The sequence below is a fragment of the Abramis brama genome, assembly GCF_963993115.1.
Source record: "Abramis brama genome assembly, chromosome: 19".
NCBI classification, from domain to species: Eukaryota; Metazoa; Chordata; class Actinopteri; order Cypriniformes; family Leuciscidae; genus Abramis; species Abramis brama.
The window spans coordinates 10,769,121-10,785,947 of NC_139981.1; the positions used below are offsets into that span (position 1 = coordinate 10,769,121).

The 16,827-nt window shown below is 36.7% G+C and overlaps 1 protein-coding gene across 1 annotated transcript; it reads right to left on the reverse strand.

The window, feature by feature from the left end:
* Positions 1-450: 450 nt before the first annotated feature.
* Positions 451-16,152, reverse strand: fam204a (family with sequence similarity 204 member A). The gene is made up of 7 exons (XM_084092200.1): positions 15,704-16,152; positions 15,402-15,489; positions 15,032-15,065; positions 13,531-13,633; positions 10,968-11,057; positions 1,116-1,225; positions 451-717 (listed from the first exon to the last, which is right to left on the reverse strand). Exons 1-7 carry the CDS (start codon positions 15,956-15,958, stop codon positions 666-668), a joined length of 732 nt encoding a protein of 243 aa, XP_083948326.1. The 5' UTR covers positions 15,959-16,152; the 3' UTR covers positions 451-665.
* Between the last annotated feature and the right edge of the window lie 675 nt (positions 16,153-16,827).

Here is a 16,827-nt window from a genome sequence, read left to right on the forward strand (position 1 = left end):
TTTGAAAAGAGCAGTCAACTGGATTTTATTTGATAAACAGGCTTATAAAATTGCACTGCCAACAGAATCCTCTCAAAGATGCATCATGTGTTCAGTCCAGTGTCATACACGCCGTTCTCCATCTCCATGTTCGCTTTCTCCCTCACACACAGTCATCTTACACTCGAACCCGACTAAACTCCTCGTTTATGACTGCTCAAACCTCCTTACAGCCGACAAATTTCATTTTGCCCAGGCAAATCCTATTGCATATTATCCTGTACATTGCATTAGGCCCCTAATCTCTCCTTTCTCTTCCCTCGCTCCATACCTCCGTGGAAGAAAAAAAGCAGCTGCTGATTAACCCACTTACGGCAGTAAATAAATGGCGTGCGCGGTTGTACGCGCCAGATTTAATTATAAGAGAAAGAACGAAAATACATACAATAACGACCAATCTTACAATAATGGTGTGCTTATAGAATTTATTTAGCTATATAAAAATGACCCACAAATCTGAATGAATGACCAAAAAAGCTGATTCAGAGAGAAATAAAATGTTAAATGACAAAAAAGGGAATTTGAGCGCGATAATAATGTATTATGAAAAGATTACCTCTAGAAACAATTATCAATATGCCAAATCTTTACTCATCTTTTTAAAAACATTTCAACTGATGTGAATGTCACATGAATCCCATATTGCTTTTGGTTTCCCATCTTTTCTTTGCTTCAAACCTAAAAATACAACAAACAAAAAAAACATTGAAAGTAACAAACTTGAGTTAAAATAATCAAGAATTTTAGAGAATTTTTTTTATAAAAGCAATGCAAAGAAAAAGCAATCAAAGCAGATTCTTTAGGATAAATATGCTTGCATATAATTGCAGTCAGTGCAAACAAAATCTGTATATTGTGGTTACTTCTAGCTCACATTATTCAATGGGCATTCAGAGACTGACCAAAGAGATAAGCAGCACCCGCATACTCATTAGAAAGCTCTAGTGAATACACGAGTTAACACATAGTCCAGGAAAGAAGGGACATTTAAAGTGTGAAACGCAGAGTGACTTAATGAAATTGCAGGGTATCAGCACTGGGGACAGATAGAAGAAGGAAAAAAAAAAACAACAAACCCCCAAGCGATTTGCTTCCTCCTTTTTTGGGCTGCCCGGGAAGCCTCCGCTTCCTGTTTGGTGCTAGCGAAGTCACGGCAATCGGCGGCTTGTGCGATTTTCACGGCCAGCTATTGAGAAGGAGACAGAGACAAGCTCCATTAGCTGGAGAAAATCAGTCTGCCTGGCAAACCTCACCAACACTGCCAGTGCGTCAAGGTGGTGCTCGAAGAACGCCTCTGGTTCATATCTTCATCACTGCGAGGATGGCGTATCCCGCACGGACATGCACATGCTCGAGTTTGGAAAATAAAAAAAGAATTTGTGGTTCATAGATAGAAGTAGGACACCCAACCCTCCGTTCCACCACTCAGCATGGATGTGCATAATTAATGTTATTATCTCATATACTTAATCTGTTCATCTAAAGAGGACCTTTAATTCTGAAAATTGCAGTGCACGCACTTAGGATGGCAAAATGAATGGAGGAGGGCGAGAGGCACATGTCGGCGGTATCAGTGAGGGGAAATGTGTGTGGGGTGGCTAGATTAATTCCAATAGCCAGAGTGACACAGAGGGCTCAGGAAACAAAAGGAGAGTCCGGGCCTCTTCCATCACTCCTGGGATGGGTTTATTATTGGACCGCAAGAAACTATGATAAACACTTGGAACAATTCGCAAACCCTTTTTTTTTTTTACCCACTGCCTGTTTTTTTTCTTTTTTTTTTTTTTTTTTTTTCGGGAGGGGATATGAGGGTAATTCTTTAGAACAGTAAAAGAACACAATCAGAGGGAACACAGACAAAAAAAAAAAAAACTCAATTGGTAATGAGGAAATGTGCCACCATTTGTAGGCTCGAAAAAACCTGGAGAGAGCAAGAGAGTGGAAAAAAATGTTTCAATTATAATTAAGTGGGATAAACTTTATTAGAAAGACTGAAACTAAAATATCTCCTAATGCATGCTGGGATTAGGCAGGTCAGAGCGAGCAGGAAGGAGAAATTAAACTCTAAAGGCTTTTTATCGCCATATTTCAGGAACCAAGGGTGTAAAATGTTCTAATTTGGGATACATTAAAAGCCATAAAGGTCTTTCAAAAAGATTAATGGTACTTTGCTTGGATTTAAGATAAGGCCTTTAGCAGGCTGAGAGAGCGGGGTTCCGGCTGGGCCCTCGAGGCATTCATCTATACAGGCACTTGGAAGATTTGTAAAGGCGTCTGCATAACCTGAGGCTAACACACTATGACAGTTTTTTTAAATCCTTGCCATTTTTTTGGAGGTTTTAAGAGCCATAAATCATGTTTTCTAGCAAGACAGCGAAGAGAGGGAAGTTATAATGGGTGATCATGCCCGTGTTTAGCGCAGATCTGCTCGCAGATAATTCACACCAGGGTGTTTTTGGAGAGGCGCGTTTAAGCGGAATAGGTGCTAAAGCTATCTCGGACGGGAAACGATAAACATGACACAATAATGACATTGGTAAAAAGCAGCATTTTGAGACAACAAAATGAGAGGATGCCAAATGGCTTCTGAGGTTTAAATCTTAAGATTTATCTGCGTTTGACACAAGGATTACCCACATTACCAAATTTTGCCCCATCACCAAAAATAAAGGCCCCCCACCCCCCAGCCGGGACTCCCCAATTTTCACACACATTACTATATTCAAAGCATTAAAGGTCTTAATTTTTTTTTTTAATCAGTCCAGTCTACAATCCACGATTGTCTTTACCGGGGCTCAACATTAATGTCAAGCAAGTTACCTAGGAGACAGAGCAGATCAAAGAGACAAAAAAAAAAAAAAAAAGCGCTCTCAAATGTCTGATTAATCAAGCCTTGCAAACAGCTTATTTCTTTTAGCCTGCATGCAAGTATGAAAATGAGATTCGGAGCGCAGTACATTGTGCAGATTTGTTCATTCTTATCAGAACAAAGCCGGCGGCAGCTTATTTCATGGATCACTGGCACTGTCATCAGTGTAGCGCAGAGCAGGTGACAGCACTTCTTTCTGTGGCAAGAACAAAATTAGCAAAAAGTCGGCACAAATTAGCCTCTCATATTTTCCGTAATATGACATTATTTTTCATTTACTTTTTTGATCCACTTTTCATGATTTTCCCTCCTTTTTCATCCTTATCCCCCCCTCCTTTTCCCTCTCTTGTGACTTAGTGCCAAATCCTTTCACATCAAATGCGGGCACAGAGGAAAAATGCAGGGCAGGAAAAAAAGGGAATGAAAATCACAATCCAAAATAAAAGGGGGGAAAAGTGGGCTTTATGGGGGGGGGGGGGGGGGGGGGGGGTAACATTCACAACAAAAAGCGCTTGTGCTCTTTGTTCTAGGTAGTCACACTAAACCTTACCATATTTCCGTAAGAATTACATTCAGTGCATTTCCATTGTCGTTTACCTCTCTTCTCTCCTCTTTAAAGGAATTGTGTGTCATTTACACCAGTCCTCAGCAAAGCCTTATTCAGTGCTGGGTTTATTTAGCGCTATTAATGATGTGACCTTTGAAAGGTCTGCGAGGGATGAATACCTTCTGCTCAGCCCTGTAACTGCAACGTGGGGCCACTAGGTGGGTGAAGTCAACAGTGGTGCAGTGCCTACTTGGTGTTGTATAGTAGATCACTGACTGCCACAGTGGCTGCTGTGAAGTACACAAAAACACTAATGTGCAATATATGCATTCTGCCTACATTTACAATGCTAGTCCGTCACCTGATGCCAGGGCACTGTTCAATCCTTATTTCTTTCTTTCTTCATTTTTGAGCCTTCCACAAATATATGACAAACTACTGTATATTGGAGCAAAGTATAAATATATATTGATATTATTTAGTTATAATATCTTGAAAAACTGGCTTTAAAAATAAATAAGTTGTGGTGAAAAAAAATCTGATTTTCTTGCAGCTGTTTAAAAAAAGCTTTTAAATTAGTTAAAACCGCATCTATAACCCAGGCTCTCACTCACACACACATACCGAAAAAGCAAGGGTTGCAAACCATTAAAACTGCTACAGTTGTAAACCGGTTCATACAATAGCTGTTACACATAACATTCACTCTGTAAAACAGGTGACATACACACACCTTAAAGCCAAAATAACATGGACATAGTTGACTTGTATAAGGCTGATTAAGAATGATTAACAGATTAAGGCTGTTTGTGTTTGGTTTGTTTTTGGACTTTAGTTGGCCAGATAGATAGTACTTACTAAATTAAATTAACTACTAAATTCCACATACATGAGAATATTACAACCCCCAACCCCCAATTTCAAAGCCCAGAAAGCTAGTAAGTGGAACCCATAACTTGCTTAATCAACATCGCATATTGAGAACTAGTTACATTTTCTTACAAACACTGTTTTGCCTTTCTCTAATATCACCAATAAATCAATAACATTGTAATTCTGCTCTGTCATGCCAAACACGTTCAGTTATAACAGATAGGAATAATCATAGCTTGCATTAAAATAATACCAAGGGAAATCTCATGGAAACCATTGCATTGCCTGAATGAAACGAAACAGGCCACGCTCCCGTGACAATACCCGACGAAATCCTTTCAACAAAAGTGACATATTGAGAGTCCTACACTTGATATCCTTGTATACAGTGAAAGATCCAGTTAACATAGCTTATCAGTCTCAAGGGGTTGGTGGGGGAAATAAGACAAGGAGTTCCTGTAATCTTGCCACCAACTTGACAAACAGCATTACAAGACATACAGAGAAGCAGCCTCTCTGAGGGGGATCTAGTTGGAAAAGCTCTCGGTATAATGCGCTTCTCTATGTTTCAGCCCCAATAATCTGATTCCAGATACATAAGACTGTCATCTTCAGGGAACAAGGGAGTGGAAAAAAGTCTGAAAGTTCGCTGGCTTTGTGCGCATTTCATTATCTTCCCTCTTCTGAGCAGGCAAGGCTTATTAGCAAGCTTTGAACTCACACTTACAATAATGTGCCATCAACAGTTTTATAAGCTAATTAGAAAAACAGTTTAATTAATGACTGACTGGCAATAAAATGGCAATCAGGGAAAAAAAAGGAAACGAGGGTGCTAAGCTTCCACTACCACCAATTAAGGGCTAATTACAAACAAATTATATATGTGTTTTGCTGTGGGCTTTCATTCGAAAAAAATGGCTTTAATTAAAAGAGAAAACATGCTAATTAATTAAACAGCACAAAAAATCTACATTGAAAAGTATGCTTTGTCTATTAAGTAATTAATGAAATACAATAATCCAAATGAGATTCCCCAGCATTTGATAAAAGCTTAGGACCCATTTCAAAACCCATTTCAAAATTAATGGGCAAAAATTTAATGCGAGTCATCTACAGATATAATAAAAGTTCATTCTGTGATAAATTGCTAATACTGAAAGAAATTGGAACAAAGAGGAGAGTTTTTGCTTTGCAGTTTTCTTGTTGCCAGAGGGGCCCGCACAGGAGGAAGAGCCAGTCCGGGGTTTCGCTACAGATTGGGTGTTATAGACGGAGAAAAGGGCTAAAAATACCTAATCACGCTGCGTTAAGATGATTAATAATTAAATAAATAAATAGACATACATTATGTTTAATGCACCAAGCCATAGCAACCTGTACAAAAGCCAACTATCTTCCTTCACAAAAGCTGTCAAACTAGTGCATTTTAATTGGATTGGTGTCAATGAGTTTAACCTAACTGCAATTCTGGCACTTCAAACAGCATGACACCCCTGTAAGGAACACACAAAGAACTTTGTTGTTAGAGATCTGTCTGTTCGTAGTATTTCAACCGCATATTAGGACAAAACCCCAGCTGACTGCTCGGAGATGAAGCAATGCAACACATTTAATAGGTGTACCGATCATAATAACGCCAACACGAATGTATAATCTTGACTGTGACGCAAAAGAAATGCGAGCATCTAACTCGCATACTGAAGAATATATGTGCCCGTGTTCTCGAACTCTCGCTAGCTCCCCCGACTTTATCTTTTTGCGCCCCCTCCAACAACTTCTTTTCAGACTGCGTCTCCTTTTAATCATTTTCATATTGTCTGACTCCTGGAGAACTTGAAATGGACGCAGAACCCCCCACTGCTCGAGACTAGAAAGTCTACGTTTTGAAGTGGTAATGCGGAGCTAATATTTGTGATCAGGGCAAAGAAAAACTGTAGGAAATAATAAAGTGTGACAGTCCTTTGTTCAGCGTTGCTCAGTTCGTCTTTACCACTGAGACTCAAACTGCAGCTCTTGTTATTAAAATATGCTTAGAAGGCTCAATGAAACCCCTTAAAAATAAGTTGACGGAAGTAATTCATTCTCTACAGACAAAAGCCATTCAAAATCAAAACATCTGAAAACAATGAATCTAAAAGTCACAACAGAAACAACATTTTCAAACAGTCACAGTTTTGCCATAATCTCTGAAAGGTAAGGTAAACTAAATTATTTTTTTTATTTTTTTAATGTTCAAGGTATTATATTGCGGTCCTTAAGTCTGAGACCTGAAACTCTTCCAACAATGTACATAGACCTTTGGGAAGATTTTCACAGCGTAACCATAAAAAAAGATTCCCCCAAGAATCTTTCAGTGAACAGTTCTTCACACTTTTTTATTTGTGTGAAGAACATTTTAATAATCTAAAGAACCCTTTTCCACTATCAAGAACCTTTTGTGCAATCAAAAGGTTTTATGGATGTAAAAGGTTCTTCATGGAACTATCAATGCCAATAAAGAACCTTTATTTTATAAGAGTGTACCTGGATTTTGGACTAGTACCCGTGTCTTTTTTTGGATAGAGGATAAGCAGTGAAGAATTTGATAATACTGTATTTAATTATAATCAATTAAAAAGCTTTCACCTTTTACACAATTTTTATAAAACGCTTTGTGAATAAAAAACAAAAACAATTTAAACCTTCTACGGAATATCTGAATACACTTTCATGAAAGGAAAATCTCAAAGAACCCTTTGCTATCCACATTTGTGTTTAAACACTTAGACAAAGATGAAAGTCCACATAACACACTCTTTTTATGATAACTTGAAAGAAGGTTTTAACAAATTGCTTTAATTTGCAGATTAAAGGAAACATGGAAAATATCATAATATGATTAAAAAAAAGCTAAACAAGGAAGCAACCAATAATTTGGCTACATTTAAACATTTCAAAACAGCAGATTTTTTTTTATATAAAAGCATAAAAACTTTTGATTTGAGAGAAAAGAAAAAAAGTTAACAGATTAACCGGTTATGACCAATAAAAATACCTCTATTCCATGCATTAGTCAAAAACAAGGTGCTCAAAAAAAATATAACACACCCTTTAGTATATCACTGTCTCATCAACTAATTCTAAACCCTTTAATTTAACGCTGTATTAGCATGTAAACATATTACAGAATGTATGATATTTCATAGAGCAGTAAACACAAACATTATTAGAACCTTGAAATTGAGGCTTGCCACAGCTGGGATTATTGCCTGTTCACTGCTCTTCAAACAGCTGTCTGCAACAACATTTATCCTGGGCAGAGCGCTCTGTGGCCGCACGGAGCGCTGTGATAATGAATACTAGCCGGATTAGAAATCAGGGCATAAAATGCTTCACTAATACCCAAATTGCCCCCAAGGACTCTTTAAAAGGAACAACATATTTCTGTTTATCTAGTATATAGTTGGTTGTGTAGTGGTTAAATCCATTCAAATAAAATAATAATAATAATAATAATAATAATAGCACATTGAGCTCTGGTGTTCATATGGGACATGCAAGTTCAAATCTGGCATGCAACTTTCAGATCGTTTTCCTCCCTTTTAATCTTTCTATCATTTTCTTTTCTTTACTTCCCTCTAAATAAAAGTGGTAAAAAGGCAAAATTTGGAATAAACAACAGCTACACTATCATTTATTCTGAGAGAAGTTAAAATTCAACCAGGATGCTTTAAACTGATCAAAAGTGAGAGTAAAGACATTTGTAATGTTACAAAATGTGCATTTCAAATAAACGCTGTTCTTTTGAACTTTCTATTCGTTGAGGAAAGCTGTAAAAAATTGTATCACAGTTTTCACAAAATTATTAAGCTGCCCAACTGTTTTCAGCATTGATAATAATAAGAATGGAGCACCAAATCAGCATATTAGCAAGATTTCTGAAGTATCATGTGACACTGAAGACTGGAGTAATGCTGCTGAAAATCCAGTTTTGTAATCACTGGGATAAATTACATTTAAAAATATATTAAATTAAAACCTTACTTCAAAATGTTACGGTTTTACAGTATTTTTGATCATATAAATGGAGCCTTATTGAGAATAAGAAACTTTTACAGACATAAAGTATGGCTACAATAACAAATGGTGCAACATCTGAAACCCTTCAAATTTTAGAAATAATCTTCCATATGTGCAACCAACCTACCCTATCAATGCATAAACTACACGAGAATGATGTTACCATTAACATGGCTGAGGAAAGTTTGGATACAAAGAAAGAACATGCAAGTTTGATCTTCTCTTGGCACGTTCACACAAAAAAACTTCCATACCTACATCTCAGGGATGCTGAATCAATCTATAGAGCATAAGAGACATGTCCAGCAGATGACAAACGCACATTACCTGGTGAAAACTGTAATATACAGTCTTTAGTGGAGAACAAATAAAGCAGCTAACAGTGGCATTAGTGCGCAGCGACTGCCAGTGTTCTGTCAGAGGCAGACCTCAGCTGTCTGGCTGAGCGAGAGATTCGAGACTGCTAAGTCTGCTCAAATCCACTGATGCTCTAAGAAGCTTTCTGTGACAACATGGTCCTGGTAAGTCAATCAAAGAGGAAATCCATGCAGTTTGTGTTTGTGTTTTTACCTGCAAGCCATGGCAAACTAATAACGCAGCCTGCTATAATTACAATACCAGTGTTATTTGATAAGAGGCACTAACCTTAAACATTTCAGTGCTGTCATTTGCAAGCATTTAGACAGCATGATGGCATCTCTGAAATTCTTTACCTGCTTTTGAAATTCTAGATAAACTCTATGTGAAGGAATGCTTAAATCTGCCATTCTCAACCAAACAAAAGAACAAAGGCAAAGGCTGATATAGCCGTGTGGCATCACAATGAAGCCCATGTAATGATGAAATGTTTCCGAAAATGGTTTCCAAAGAAACCGTTATGTCTCTGTCTACCTGGGAAAGAAAAAGATAAAACCACAGAGATACTCCAGAGATAAGCGTAAGAGGCATCTGTATGGATTACAGCGCAAAGACTCTCAGAAGAAAATTGCCTATAAACCAAGGGCCTGTTGTTGGCATTACTGAGCTATTTAATGCTTGTTCCCATGGCTCTACGCTTGTTAGGAGCGTGATTATCACCTTGCTTTGAACTGATTCAAATCAACAATCAACAGCACCACAATATGATTTCATTAGTGCGGAGTAAATGGTGTCATTTTCGCATTTACGCCAAGAGAAACAGAAGCTGTAATTGATTACGTAGGAAACTAATATTTGAGGTTAACACGATTAACACTGCTCCTCCCAATTGGATGGGAAAGCTTTATCGTAGCATGACCTGAGACTGTTTTATCCACAATTAAACTATAAAATTAATCTTAATAGAAAATTAATTATTGTAGAAACTGAAAACTACATTTAAATACACCAAAGCCAGGAATAAATACAGCTGCAGTATACAGCAATAAACCGTAAAGGAAAATTATCACAAAAAGGATTTGCAGAATGAGTATCACAAACCACTTAGTACACCTAAATATAAAGTTATTAACAGAAGATTAATTACCACTTTATGCAATATGTTGTAATGCACAGCATGATGAAATAAAGCTGGTTCATTGTTGGTATGCAGACTGACACCTGCTATAAAATCTGCCTGACAACATAGAACAAACGAACGAATGAGAACAAATGAAAGAAAGAAAGAACGAACGAATGAAAGAGAAAAAGAACGAACAAAAGAGAGAAAGAATGAAAGAACGAACGAACTAACTAACAAATGAAAGAAAGAAAGAAAGAAAGAAAGAAAGAAAGAAAGAAAGAAAGAAAGAAAGAAAGAAAGAAAGAAAGAAAGAAAGAAAGAAAGAAAGAAAGAAAGAAAGAAAGAAAGAAAGAACATTTGCACAATTGTCCTTTTGTCAAAGCACTTCTGCATTAAAAACACTTGGTGACTGAAGAAATAAAAATCATGTTTTCTATAAAAATGTTTAGAAGTCACCAAATGTATAGATAAGTGGACTGGAAGCACACACCCAAATCTTTTCTGTACTAAACGGTTGAAGGTTGACAGTGAACATCAATTCCACACAGTAATGCTGGAATCAAAGCCAAGGCCGGAATTTAGTGGAATGCATTTCAGATTCCATTGAATCAAAGTTGCGAGGCTTAAAAATATTGCCCGCTATGATTGCCCCAACTTCAGAAAAGTTGAATGTCTTTTTAACTGCAATTACAGCTGTGCGAATGTTACATTTTCTGCCAAATTAGCTTCGAAGCGCTTGATCCTACGTACACTCCTAAAATGTGTCTTTTTTAAAACTGCAGGCACTGTATTTAGGTATGAGCCCACTTCAAAGGTGTAAAACTGGCACCTTGAAAATGTTTTAGCGCTCGGGTTGAAAGCATTGTAGCCTTCATTAAAAGGCAGAACCGAAAGTTCTATAGACACAGCCGTACTTCTAACTGGGGGAGGGCTTTCCATTAACTTTAGTGTAAAAGGGTTGCAAGACTTTCAGCCCGAGCGTGTGTGAATGTGTGTGTGTTTGTAGCCTCTGTCTTTGCAAGGCAAAATGTCCGCAGACCCATTAGCTCAATTTGTCACAGTTGGCGCGCCCCCCGAGATGGCTTATCTGGGCAACATACCTCTCGAGTAGCAAGACTGTCACTCAGTTCTTCAGCCTTCCCATAGTCCCCTTCAGCGATGGCACTCTCTATGCTCTTTTCCAGGCCTGACTGAAGATGAGAAGGAGGGAAATAAAATGAAGTGATTTTCAAATAGAAATAGAAGGACGAGAAGAAGAAAAAAAAAAATCAAAGAGTAACTTAAAAACTCCCCAAGGCATTCTTTTTAATATGATTGCCATTACAACAAATATGTAGATTTCCTCTCGTAAATGAAAATCGTTGGTTGATTAAATATTAGGCAAAAAAATCTGTCTAGCCACAGGAGGTTACCAAACAGAAATGTTGGTCTTTAATTAGATATTTCCATCAAAGCGGCAGGACTGGTGGAGCAGAGCTCTCTGTCTGCTACTACAGATCTTCATAAGACAAATCCCAAAAAACAAAGACAAAACATTCTCATTTTCTACCAGTTTCGCTCATTCTAGATGTGTTTGTTGCTCCTTATTGTAAAAAAAAACAAAAAAACTAGCAATGCATACATAATGCAATACATACTTCAATTCGTAATTATTCCTAAGCTAATGTATATTCCATGCTGTGATTTCAGAAACGGTCATATAATATTCATTCTGCTTAGGTAAACATTTCAGAGGGACTGTTCCAATCAGCCTCACTCACAACTCCATTAAAATGTACTTTCACAGCATACGCTCAGCCTTTTAATAATGTTTAATCCATAAAAAAAGATATAGCCTTTGAAAGCGAGGGAAAATGGAGCAGCGGATCTGTCTAAATTAACAGGACAACCAGATAAATATATATATAATCAAAACAATATTTTAACTCAATAACCCAATATTTTAACTTGCTAATGCAAAATTACTTGAGCTCAACATTAAACGATACAGACAATTGAATTAGTAGCGTTTTCCTACTTAAAACAAATTACATTTGCCAATATTCTGCTTACATGACAATTTATAAATTAAAATAACTGCAAAAAAAATGTTTTGAGCTATTGCTGCATGATAAGTAATGTGCATTAGTGCAAAAATGGCTTGAAGTTACAAATGAATTAGTTCTGTTTACAAAGCTTTGCACTTAAAGAGACTTATTTATAGAAAATGTAATCAGGAAACTCCTGCATGACGAAATTAAATTATGAGCCAATGTACAAAGTCAGCTTTCTTGAATCCTTTTCTCACATATTCTGCTCTCATCTCACAAGGAACAGAAATCATACACTGTAAAAAGATATATTATTGCTTTAAATGAAATTAGCTGTACAATATATAAGCAAACCTCTGCACAGACGCCACAGGAAAAAAACTGTTCCTGCTATAACAGCTACAGTGTTGATAAGGTGAATTCTGTTGAGTAAATGCCTGTTTACAAATGTTTTTTATGACACAGACTCAGAGGAAGTAAAGCAAAAATGTTTATGTGCCAGCACAGTGCAGCCATACACACTAAATTCCAACATAAATCCTAATATAATTTAAAAAGAAAATAATATATTAGATATTAAATGGTTTAATGGCTCTTTAATTACTTCTTTGCACTGTAAAAGTTAATTAAAAACAAAAATATTACAATCTACCCTGCACTTCTTCCTATAATAAAACATTTTTCAAACATATTTTCAGTTTATCTGTTAGAAGATCAGAAATGTTTGTTTTTTTTTAAAATCATGACTTGAGAGTAGATTTATTACCAAACGTTAAAATTCTCAAACATTTCTCAAAAAATATCATTTTTCTCACACCAATTTCTAAAATAATGTGGCCATAATCAGATCTTTATTTCAAATACAAACATTTCATAAATGTTTAAACCGTTTGAAGAAGTTTCATTAAGATTTCAAATCAGAATAAGCACACATTAATATTAAAGGAAGTATTAATATAACTAATACGAAAGGGCTATGCAACAATCATCTCTACGAAACTACGATTCTATAGCAACATTTTTAACAAAATGAGAAACTCAAGGAGGCTGATATTCAATACCAACTTAAATGTGATGATGGAAGAGTGGGTAATACTAAAAACAGGTCCATTTACAGAGGACAAATAATGGCATATGCTGTGTTATTATATTCTTTATGCAGTTCTATGTATGATGCCCTTTCAGCATCTGAGTGAGGAAAATCTTACTGTCGTATGTTACACAAGCTGTCCAGTGTATTTGATTTGCAAGCGTTCCCCTCCCTATCTCTGAATTACAGCATTACAGAGAGCTCCTGACTCCATTGTACTGTGGCTTTCAATGGAGAAATCCACCTCATATAAGAAATATTAAACACCAACCAGAACAGACAGTGCAGCTACATCCTCATGTCAAGATTAAGGTAATCTCATCATTAAATATAATATGATCTATTCTGTTATGCTCAGTGTCATGTGGAAGAAAGGACGCCTCCTCACTCTGTCTTTCACATTTGATAGAGGAAACAATTACGAGTTACATATACAGTCGACAGAGAACAGAGAGAGGCAGTGGGATAAAAATGCTTTCAGCATCAGAGTGGAATTAAGACACCCACAGAGTGGTAGAGGAAGATGGAGGAAATCATTGTTACCATGAGAGGAGGTCTGCTACAAGGAGGAGGCTTGAGTCTATCATTGATGCCAAAATACTGCGTGAGCTCCTTCCAGTGCTCCTCCTGTTTCTCTTCAGGCTCCCTGGGCAAAGACACAGAATGACAAGTCTTTCTGTTATTATTATTATAATTCACTCCAGGACTAGCATGTACACTTTGTGAGATTCAATTATTTTCTGCTATAACTGGTGAGTTACAGAGCCAGTCAGTGTTTCGGTATATATGTGTGCTTAGTGAAATAGGCAGGAGGTTTCAAATATGAAGAATTGTGTACTTAGATGTTCTATTTGTTCCCCTCAAGTCTGGAATACACCACAACTTTTAAAATTTAAAAGGTTTTTAAAACACTAAGCACCATACAGCTACCCACTTGAGAATCACACACTACCAGACTACCAGAACACAAGCTCACGTCAAAACATACACCTTGTTGCTGAAAGACACAAGACAAATGAAAACAATCACTGTGTCCGAAATTGAATACTTCCCTACTAGGCTGTATAGTATGCGAAAAGCAATACGCCAAAAAAGCACTGTTATGTATGCTATGTTATGTATCAAATACATAGTACTCGGAAAAACTGTAGGCAAAAAGTACCAGGATAACTTACTACTTCCTCCAAGATTCTGAGGCATGCATTTGATGGACACTTTACTATCCCATGAGGCCACGGGAAAGGATTTATGAATTCCAGTGAAGCAACGCAGCTAACGCTGGTAGGTCACGTAACATTAACAACACTGCAGATGTAGTACGTCCGAATTTCATTCATACTCCACATATTCATACTACATAGAATGTAAGTTTTTTAACAGTCATGAAGTACATTCAAATTCAAATCAGGGCAGTTGTGACCTAATGGTTGGAGAGTCAGACTGGTTACCCGAGGTTGCAGGTTCGATTCTCAATACCGGCAAGAAATGACTGTGTGCCCTTGAGCAAGGCACCTCACCCCCAATCACTCCCTGGGCGCCACAGCAAAAATGGCTGTCCGGGTGTGTGTGTCCAAATTCTGAGTATGGGTTACCATACTTGGCCTTCATGTCACTTTCAAATGTAGTACCTACTCAGACAGTATGCACATTTTTCGATACACCTAATGTGTTCTAAAATCAGCTCAAAATATCAAACATGTTTGATTCTGTCCAACTGGACGGATTCATAGTCTGAAGCTTAAAAGTGTTGTGCCGATCACATACTATGCAAAGAGTTGTGTAGTGTATTATAGAGTAATAATGTAATATTTCTCACATCAGTCAGTGAACAAATAAAACATTACAGAAATATTTTTGAATTTATGCATTCCTTCACCACTGAAAAACAAATTAAAAAGTTCAAGTCTGTTAAGCCTAAGGAAAGTTGTTTACACATGTTTCGCTCATAGACCTGCTGACTAATGTAATGATGTTTGTTTGAATGGTCTACTTTAGAAGCACTTTGGTCTAGTCATCAATAACTCTCCATAATTGTCCACCATACCTTTTCTGCTCAGTGTCGCAATTCTGTGTCCCACCTGTTTGAGGTATAAAAAACAAAATAAGTTAATTCAATGTGTCTAAAAAGTTATGCACATGCATTAAGGCATATAGAAAGCGTAAAAAATGTTGTTGTTTATCTCCACAAGTAGAGTACATGTGGATTATATTAGTTCTACTGTAGTAAATCCTACTGGACACCCAACAACCAAAACAAAGGGCATGGCATCATTGTGATGGCATGGGAAACTCCTTTAAAAAAAAAAAACTTGCATTATGTTTGCATGGAAATCTTGAATACATCAGATACTATAAACCACAACAGAAATAGTATAGGAGAAAAGCACTGGTATATAATGAAAAAACAACTTGACCTTTCTTGTGGCGCCTTTTCCTTTGCCGTTTAGTTTGTGGTTGCTTCATTCTCTGATCATCTTTTGCTCTTTGGAGATCTTTGAACCTCTGCAAAGAGATATCAATCAGTGATACTCACATAATGATATTAAAATAAATGCTGCAGATTGAAATGAATGCAACTTGCTTTGTTTATACTGCAGTGTTTAAATAGCCTATGCTGCACAATTCGAACTACAAAACAAAATTTGATCAATCCATGATCTGCACTCTCTTGCAATATAACTGCATATAAATACATAACTTCGGTCAGTCCACGTACTTGCCAGTTATCCAAGGAAACTCCAGGGAGGCACTCGTCCCCAGATGCATCATAATTGTGCAAATCAGTTTTTGTCGTATTACATTCATCCTGTAGACAAATTGGATGTGGCTCTGTGCCTGACTGAAGTGAGAGGTGCTCGTCTGTCTGTACTTGTCTATTTTCTGATGTTACCCCTTCACCTTCACCACCATCATCATCATCAGAGCTCAGGTCAGCTTCAGTGAGACCCGGCGGCAGAAGTCCACTGTACATATTAAATCTGGCGAATCATCAAAAACGCAACTGTCGCAGACTACCGCATTATTCTGTGTCACAAAATGGAGGTGATTTATGTATAAAGCAAATATATTATTAAATGAAACGGATGATATAACGACATCACAATATTTCAGCGCACTACAGAAATACGCTTACCGTTGACTTCTGTATTTCCGCGTTTTGAACATAGAGCTTCATTATTGGACCTGCGAAGGAGCGAAAGCTGTAACAGAAACGCTGATTGGTCACTTTAATCTCATTAAGAAATTGGATCCTTCCTTTTACAAAATAGAGGAAGCTGCTGTTCTGTGTCATGAATAATAGTTCACGACTAATATTTTTTGTTAATTCGTCTATTTCTGTATAATAATAATCATAATAATTATTATTATAATTATTATTTATACTACTACTACTACTACTAGGCTACTACTACTGCTATTACTTAATATATTCCTGATTTTTATATCTTTATCCAATTGCTTTTTTGTTATAAAATTTGTTAAATATGTATCACGTCTAACAATCTAATCTAAATAGATGGTGGGTGGATATGTGGACCTTTTTTAGCCATGAAGAAATTGCCAAATTAAAATGTTAAAATTCATTAAACATGAAAATGATATAGGCCTATTGCATCAATTAGCCTACTTTATTCCTCTAAAACTTTGGGAGGTTTGTTATTTCTGGTTGTGAAAGTTATAAATAGAACTTACAAGCCTATTAAATGGACTGTAGATGTCTATCACTCACAGACTCGTTTTCATTCATGACAAATTAAATATGGCTTCTAGCCTGAATAAGGTACCTTGACCAAAAATATTCCTAATGAAAATACATATTATGCAGTAGCAGCAAACTTT

Coding starts and splice junctions, on each gene's coding strand:
- fam204a (XM_084092200.1), bottom strand. CDS start 15,958: ATGTACAGTGGACTTCTGCCGCCGGGTCTCACTGAAGCTGACCTGAGC. Junction 15,066..15,401: donor GAAAAGGCGCCACAAGAAAG/GTCAAGTTGTTT, acceptor TACCTCAAACAG/GTGGGACACAGAATTGCGAC. Junction 11,058..13,530: donor GTAGCAGACCTCCTCTCATG/GTAACAATGATT, acceptor TCTCATCTTCAG/TCAGGCCTGGAAAAGAGCAT.